At 37.7% G+C, this 9,319-nt stretch overlaps 1 protein-coding gene across 2 annotated transcripts in view; it reads left to right on the plus strand.

Annotated features, from left to right (window-relative positions):
* Nucleotides 1-3,795, plus strand: part of p4ha2 (procollagen-proline, 2-oxoglutarate 4-dioxygenase (proline 4-hydroxylase), alpha polypeptide 2) — a 31,505-nt gene extending 27,710 nt beyond the window's left edge. For both annotated transcript variants that reach the window (XM_071916335.2, XM_071916334.2), the window contains exons 14-15: nucleotides 1,297-1,393; nucleotides 2,589-3,795. In XM_071916335.2, coding sequence (XP_071772436.2) covers nucleotides 1,297-1,393; nucleotides 2,589-2,659 — 168 coding nt within the window. In that variant the 3' untranslated portion in view covers nucleotides 2,660-3,795. The remainder of the gene's footprint in view (nucleotides 1-1,296; nucleotides 1,394-2,588) is intronic.
* The last annotated feature ends 5,524 nt before the right edge of the window (nucleotides 3,796-9,319 follow it).

A 9,319-nucleotide genomic window follows, 5' to 3' on the forward strand; every position in this document is an offset into this window, starting at 1 on the left:
GCCTTTTATCACAAGCATGTCTCAAAGGGCTTTACATATCCTATACCAAACTGCATCATATACATATCCTATACCATACTACATCATATACATGTCATATACCATATTACATCATATACGTCATATACCATACTACATCATATACATGTCATATACCATACTACATCATATACATGTCATATACCATATTACATCATATACGTCATATACCATACTACATCATATACATGTCATATACCATATTACATCATATACGTCATATACCATACTACATCATATACATGTCATATGCCATACTACATCATATACATGTCATATACCATACTACATCATATGTCATATACCATGCTACATCATATACATGTCATATACCATGCTACATCATATACATGTCATATACCATACTACATCATATACATGTCATATACCATACTACATCATATACGTCATATACCATGCTACATCATATACATGTCATATACCATACTACATTATATACATGTCATATACCATCCTACATCATATACATGTCATATACCATACTCAGAGGTGTGACCAAGTCAACTTTGCTCGAGTCACAAGTCTCAAGTCAAGTCCCAAGTCTAAATGTAGAACACCAAGTCATGTCAGAACAAATCCAGTCCAGTATCAATTTAAAAAACTAAATATCTAGGACTTTTCAATGCAATCTCGTTTTACAGTAATCGGATAAAGACTTGGTAAGTGCATCATGAGTTTGATTTCTATAATCAGTTTCAACTTCAATCCATACAAATTCAGAAAACAGAATTTAAATTAAATTGTGTGGTGGAAGTCATTTACACAGACACAAGATCTCAAAGTCATCAAAGTACAAGTCAAAGTCAAGTCCCAAGTCAAGTCTCAAGTATTCTCTTCATGTATCAAGCCAAGTCTCAAGCAATTAAAATTGTGACTCGAGTCTGACTCGGGCAATATAGGACCACAGAACTCAAGGTTCAGTGTCCGAACCCTGAGAAACCTGGGGAATATTTGACTAGTGTTTGTTTACATGTGTGCAGTTGTGTTTACTTGCTGTGCAGTGCTTGTGTACACGTGCTTTATGGTTGTGTTTGCTTGAAGAAGACTTGGTTCGGTATTTTGCTGCAATAAACCGCTCTCAGCTTGAATCCAGTGCGGGGACATTTTTCCACTCGTGCTCCAAGTCGACTTTTATCTAGCATCTGTCCCGTTACGGATTGGATCGTCTCTCTCCTGCTCCTCTTCTTACTCGCTGTGTGTTTCCCTCATGTTCCTGCTTGTCTCGTCTCTCCGCAGGGGACCGCGGTGTTTTGGTACAATCTGTTCAAGAGCGGGGAGGGAGACTACAGAACCAGGCATGCAGCCTGTCCTGTGCTAGTAGGAAGTAAATGGGGTGAGTGGCAATTCAGATACATTATCATTAAATATGAACTTAATGAGGTGGATTAGATTCGGATTCATAATCAATACATAGGGAGTAAATGAGGTGAGTCAGATTTTGATTCTGGCTGAAATTGAATTGACAGGAATTTATTAAATTCCCATCATTATTTGCTGGGAAGAGAATTAGATGATTCTCAATCCAGCGAAATTGATGACAATGAATTGAATTTAGAATTAACTAGCAAGATCTGGTAACATTTATTTTCACTATTCTGTATTCTTTTTCTTTATTAAAGGACAACCTAGGCCACAGTGAATGTTAAGTCCATTTTCCAGTGAGCCCTCTCTCCTTTCAAAAAATCCCAGTGGATTTCTATTATCAGATGCAATTATCAGAGAAAAAATTATCATGTGATTTTTTTTCCCTATCTCTAGATGCAATTATCTTTCATTCAATTCCAAACGATATCAAAACCAAATTTCTGAGATTGAAAATTAAGTGTAGTAATGTACACAAAATGTATGCTAGGCAAGCATTAAAAAACTTTGGTGAATGAATAGTAGTTCCTATCCAAATACACAATAATAATTGAACCATTTTCAATTAGTGCACACATTCAGAGAGCCCTCATTGGACGAACGGGGCAAGAGCAGGCGTGTTTATGGCGTTAGGCGAAAATGGAAACATTGGAACAAGAACACTTTTTTGTTTATATGGGAAGTCCCGCCTTAGACAGCACTTTTCACCAATCACTAACCTCCTCTGCGGTTACATCCCGCCTCATTTCAAGCCTCTCAGCTGAGGAAAAGAGTTTTTCCATCTGAAAGTTGTTCTTGTGAAATGGATTACAGCAAGGTGCTAAGTAAGCAAGTTTTATTCTTCAACATGTAGTCAGACAAATCAGTTGGACCTAATGAGAATAAAAAAGCTTGTTTCTTATCTACTATGAGACCTGTTAAAAATGTAGAAAATGTACGACATCTAACCCTAACCCTAAACCTTTAGCTACATGTTACCACAAAAAATAAAACAAAACAACAAAAACAGGAATTTCATAAGGGAGAGAGTGCCTCTGGAAAATGTGCGTAACATTCACCATGGCTGGAATTACCCTTTAACATATTATTATTATTTGGCATACTGTACCTGTCCCTCTACTAGCTTGGCTATTCTTAGTACTTACACAGTTTCTCTCTATTCTCAGTGTCAAACAAGTGGATTCACGAGCGAGGACAAGAGTTCAGGAGACCCTGCGGCCTGACAGAAGTGGACTGAAGCTCGCCTCATACCTGTTGAACACACACACACACACACACACACACACACATCAAACACCAAACACCGGTAGTGCCTTCATTCCTGCAATCATGTAACATGCAAACATACAATACATACATAAGCGTGCTCTCCCCAGACTTGCCTTTTATTATTTACTAAGATTTTATGAGGAACATTTCCAAAAACGGGATATGAGAGTAAACTTTGCTGGCTGGAGAATAACTTTTTTTGTTTTATCAGAAGAGGCAGAACTTATTTCTCTTAACTCCTTGCTTTGTCATGCATTTTTTCTTCTAAAGTTAATTAAATTAATCAATGAAATTTAAATTTATATAAATGCAATTGACTAACACAAGGTTGTATATGAAACGTTATCATTTTGATCTGCTGATCTTGTTTTTATAAACACACAGACACACACACACACACACAGTCACGCATTCGTTTTAAATCTTTTATCAGCATTCACTGAATTAAATCATAATTTGTTCACTATTCAGATATTATAGAAGTTGAAGATGGTTTAAGGACATTTCAGGATCCAAAACGTGTTGTCATCGCGCTCACTAATGTCACAGAGTCTGAACATATTTGCTAGTTGTTTGGCAGTTTCTGGGAGGTGTGCTGCCAAATCTCAGGAGTATCAGCTTGCAAACACACCCAGGACTTCTGACATGTTCGGTATAGCTGAGGGCTGTTGATCTGGGACGGGTTTTTCCTTATAGAGGTTAATTTGGCAAACCATCTCAAGGATAATAACTTCCCTCTGCTCTTTACTGACAAGAAAAACATCAGGGAAAATTGGGAGAAACATCTTGAGTGACCGTAGACCATCGAGACACACACACACACACACACACACACAAAATACCACAAAAAGGCTCTAGAGAATGAGCAATAAGAAGACATAATGACAACTTTGTATTATGATAAAAAAAAAAAAATGGCTCTATTGTCCTTGTCACTTTATTTTCTATTGTTTGTTTGCTTTTTTTTTATTGGCACCTTCAACCATTACAGAGAATTACATTTCATCCACGCCCATTACATTTTTATTTATGTAGTCTGTTTAAATTATTACACTGTTATTACATCTGTTGCTCTTTCTACAAGATGACAAACGAGGAGCTCAATAAACAGTGTCTTTTATTAAAAAGGTTTACTGTCTGTTTTATTTTTTTTTAACTGTTTCTCAGGTAGTTTCTCAGCCAATCATATTTATCATATCATATTTTTACCCAACTTTACCCAATCTGACAGCCTTTACTTCTCTTTTACTGAAGCCAAGCAGTAGCCTACTATTTTTTTTTTTTTTGGACTATACCTCTTCAACTTGCTCATCATTGCAACTACTGATCTAATGAAGAACTAATAGCCAGAATTCCCCAAGTGTATTTTCTAATGCTTTTTTCAACTCTTTGTTTCTCCATTTATTCATCATAATTGGCCATATTGAATGCAACTGTATAAAGCTGTGGAGTGTTAGTCTGGATCATATATGGACTACTTCACTCATTTTTTTCTCTTACAGACCATGAAAAGATGTCAAAATGTGTAATCACATTTTCATTGGACTCATTTTAGTCATTGCACTAAATTTTGAGCATCATCTGATCATTTTAATTTTTGTGCAACTACAATATGAATCATGACATGAATGGTGACAGTGAGTAGAGAGACCGTTTTACAACTGGAGCAAGACACTGAATCTGACACAGAAGTTCAGAACTGATTTATGCATAATCTTGAATAAATGAATAAAATTGATCAATTCCAGCCATGGAGTCTCAGGGGAAGGAAACAGGGTTTTCGGGGTGACCACCCAAAAATGCACCACAATTACATGTCACTTAAAGATGTGAAGTTGCAGGTTTTATATGATGTTAGGGGCAGAGGATTGTTTAAAAATCTGTGATTGGGTTGGAATTTTTATGGAAGTCTACCGGGACGCCACAATGTGACCAATAAAGATAGGGCATTTTCCAGGAAGTAAAAGTAATGGGATTTTGGTATAAAAATACGAGAAAACAAAAATGTAAAAAAGTTTTTTAGCTGTTCTTGTTAAACAGCTGTACATTATGATATAGACAATTAGCCAACATGGTTAAAAAGTCATTTTTCATTTCATTGTGAAGTATAACCTTAAAGGGTAACTTTGGTATTTTTCAACCTGGACCTTATTTTCCCATCTTTTTGTGTCTAAGTGACTAAAGGGGACAGCAATTTTTTTTTTACCTTTCACTTGATCCGGTCTGTGTGTAACCAAGTCTCGCTCAAGTCTCGCAAGAGTTGAGTTGTTGCAGGAAGTTACACACAGACTGGATCAAGCAAGAAAAACGTTTCATTTCTCTGTAGGGTCCTTTCCATAATGTTGTCAGACACTTATAATAACAATCTGAGCCTGTCAGTGGCAAAAACAAGCACTTTTAGTGGACGTACATTGACGGTGCGATTTGCCCCGTCCGATTACATTGCAGCTCGTTTCGCGGCAGTCGGCTGAAGCGATCTCGCTCAATACTGGACCAATTTAAACAATTGTTGTCCCCTTTAGTCACTTAGACACAAAAAGATGGGAAAATAGGGTCCAGGTTGAAAAATACCGAAGTTACCCTTTAATAATAAATAATAATTTTTCGAGCCTGTTTTAAAGGTTTCCTCATTCTATAAAAGATAGAACCTCAGAATATTGCAGCTTGAGTATTGAAAATGATCTATTCTGTTGCCTCTTGTTGTCCCATCACGGTTCTTTGGCTGTAGCCTCCCTGCTACAGTATGTAACCGCTCTGCTGGCCTCGTGCCCCTGCAGCTCCTGCTTGAAGGGCCCAGTCTGTTAACAACTTCAGCACCTGCCAGTTCGCTCTCATAAGAGGCGAAGTCGGGTGAGAGTCTGTGTGGATACATGAGCTTAACTCTGTCCTCTGCTCCCAGGCAGATCAGTTTCGATCCGAGTCAAAAAGACAGACGCACAGCTTGACTGTTTGTAATTTTGTCAAAGTACTGGATAGATATAGGCTGCTTCCTATATAAACGCTCTCACAAGACTACAAACAACAGACAAGTAACCGTGAAAATATTATGATAAGATCCTGTGAGAGGGAGGTTGTTCCGTGAGAGGTTGTTGTTTTTCTGCGTTTTCCCACTTGTTATGCTCTTGATCACATCCCTGGGTTCAGTCAGATAAAATGAGATACCCAAGTGATAGGATTTCATTAAAAGAAATGTGTAATCTATCAGTCAATGTTTTTATGAAACCATGACCAAAACCTTACCCCGACCTTAACCAACTTGTTTTAGTTGCCTAACTCAAACCAAAGTTTTAGTTGCTTAAACCTAACATTAACCCTAACCTTAACCGAAATTGTCTTACTTGCCTAAACCTTGTCATGTGACTAACAAAATGGCTTGTCCAATTTATGTTCTTGTCACATGGAGGAGGAACGTCATCTGTGCTTCAGAGTTCATGCTCATTTCAAGAAATTGTGCGAGACCGTTTTTTGCTTGAGATTCAAAGTTCGAAACTTTGGGTACTGTGGAGTGTCAGTGGCGTCCGAGCACTTCCCGGTTGCTGAAGGAAAGGCTTCGGGACAGCAACCAACCACAGATGATCAATACTAATGTTTCTCAGCTGCTTCCTGTAGGAATAGAGCACAATCAGGTGCTCTTCCCTGGAGGAAGTATCCCAGCGCACCACAGCATAAAAGCATGTCTTACTGGTTGTGTTAGACCATGCGACAGAAAAAGGACAGCTAACTTACTTCTGTTTAGCCCGTAAACAGAACTGACAACCTGAACAAAGAAAGGAACAAACAGCTGTATTTATTGTGGCTTTTGGATCCAAACCTCTCCTGTTTTTCCCATGGCCTCGTCACCCTTTCTCCTTTGATTGTTTTGGATTTGGAAGGATTGCTACGCTGCGGCTTGGCAACGCTTTGGAGATTAAAACCCAATCCAAGTCTGTGGCAGCATAACATCCCCTTAGAAACAAGAAGTTCACTTCAGTGCACTTTTAATCTAAGAACAAGCAAGTATACTTTAATTTTTTACACACTCTCTTTTTTTTTGGGGGGGGGGGGGGAGGTCACCTTGGTGCCAGATGGTTGGGATTTACCACTAACATTATGACATTATGCCAGGAGGAGTGCAAATAGTGCAAATTCTTAGCTATTTTCATTATTAGGAGGAAGGGTGTCATCATGTGCATGTGCTGGTGAGAAGGTCGTTGCAGTCATGTGCTATTTTGTTGGAAAACAAACCCGGAAGACGTACGATGAACAAACGTGGAAGTCAAATGTTAGGTTAGTCTGGCTATGCAAACTTGCAATAAAAGTGCATGGGTATGTTGACTGGCACAATTTTTTGGCCATGTTGAGAAGGCAAAAGGTTATCATTGCGTCATAACTGCACCATCCAACTTTGGAGGGCGTTCATGTGAAATTTTCAAGTGGCAATTATCTCCTGGCAGAGATTCCTCTAAAGACAGCAGCCCAAGGCCCAATGCACACTCTAATCCTCGAGAATTTAAAATGTACATCAGTGCACATGGATTAATCAACAACAACAACAGTAAAGACACTAGGTTGATCATTCAATATTTGCTTCTGTGTTGATATGATGCACCATGTAGCGATCTGCTCCGTTCTGCAGCCACACAGCCAGTACACCGAACATGGATTAAACAGTACAAGACATTTCACAATCATGAGTTTTGTAACAAAGATCATCAAACTAGTTCTGCTCCTGTGTTTTCCAATTCATACATACTGCATTTACCTGCCTGTTGCTTGTCATCTTCACTCCTTACACTTTTGATATTTGATGCCTGTAGAGGAACAAGTTTCTCCATATAAGAATACTGCTTCTTTTTCAAACCTTGGCGGTCTTTATTCAATTCCAAACCTAATGAAACAACACAGCTGAAGAGAAATTAAAGATTTCACTTTTCTCTCTCCAGTCAACAGCTGTCAACTCCAAATAATTCTCACTGAAAATGATCACTTATTAACAGTGGAGAATGTGCTGTGTGTGTGTGTGTGTGTGTGTGTATGTGTGTGTGTGTGTGTGTGTTTGTGTGTTTATGTATCACAAATCAAATTATAGTTCAAATCAAGTTATATTTAGGTGAAATATCCCATCACAACTCCATATACTGTATGTAGCTATATGGCACAAACCATAGTGTTAAGAGGTTTATAAAGAGGAACAGGCTATAGCATTATACAGGGTGTATACATATTTATTTTACAAATATATTGCAGCACTACACAGATCAAAGTTTCCAACAGCACCCAGTGATTGGTTGAAAACGTTTTAAAATAATACAGTTTGTTCAGGGTACCAAAATTGGAGGTAAATCTTTCAAAACAATTATGAAATTAATGTCACTGATGATACTTCAACAAAATACAACACATGATTTTAACATTGTTATTTGAGATTTTTTGCATTTTTCTTGGGCAAAGATATGACAAAACTTTGAAAATACAGCCCTGAGACTCAGCTATAGCCCTGGGTTGATAGGCTTGCTATTATTATGTTTGGTTTAAAAATCAAGTGAACTGAGTAAGTTTAATACCAATGATGAAGAGTTTAATTCCAAAATGAGACATTAAACATTTTAAAAAGTGGCCCCCTCTTTTACAAAATTATTGCTGACATAAAGGTAAAGCTAGTAGCCTTCCTCATGCCTTTACCTACAAGATACCCACATTTTTAAGGCTTGAATCATCTGTAATTAAAAAAGAAAATTAAGTATCATCTTCCAGGAATCAAATCTCAAACGGATACACAACATTTTGGAATGAAGCCTTTCATATCAAACACGTTAAGGATTTTGGTGTAACAGTCATTTATTAACCATTAGAGGATAAGACTGAGGTCAGTGTGATACTGAGAGGTAATGTGAAGGTTGTCGAACGGATGAAATTACACTCATAAAGTTACTGTGTATTCCTTGCTATAATGTGCAATAATGAATATTGCTTGTTTTCCGTGCCCTCCTGTACTTCAGGTTTGGTTTAGGTGTCTCACTCAGATTACTTCCGAGAGATAATGTCCCTTTCTTTACATGAAAACCAAGGAAATAGCTGTATAGGCAACCATTTATATAGCTGGCAGTTCACAAACTTAAACAAACAAAAAAGATAAAAGAATACAATACATCAATCAAAGGTGTGAGGGAGACTTATCGTGAGGTGAGAGTGACAGCGAGGTAAAGCTTATTATTTATCACTCATAAACTGTAAATTGGTCACGATCAACAAGTTGCCGGAAGTCCATTAATTTCCTGTAGAGCTGAGAGACCAGGGAAACTCGACTGACGGTCAACAGGCTTGTTGGCCGAGAAAAGTTGGCCACAGCTGAACTTTTCGTAAAAAAAGCCAAACTGTAAGTATTTCATAACTTAGATATCCTTAACATACGATCAACATATTTTCCTGACTGGCTCCAGTTAAGAGTTATTAGTGATGTTGGGAATGGCACATAATCACAAACACATAATCTGTCTGTCTGTATAGACGTAAATGGTGATTCATAATCATAAACTGAGGGTTGTACCCGCAAAACACAGGTTTACAATCCTGTTGATCGATTTACAGAACTGACTTTGGGTTAGTTAATTCGTTTTTTACGATTGAACCATCTCACAATCTTGGGTTT

Source organism: Centroberyx gerrardi, chromosome 11, assembly GCF_048128805.1.
Source record: "Centroberyx gerrardi isolate f3 chromosome 11, fCenGer3.hap1.cur.20231027, whole genome shotgun sequence".
Taxonomy (NCBI): Eukaryota; Metazoa; Chordata; class Actinopteri; order Beryciformes; family Berycidae; genus Centroberyx; species Centroberyx gerrardi.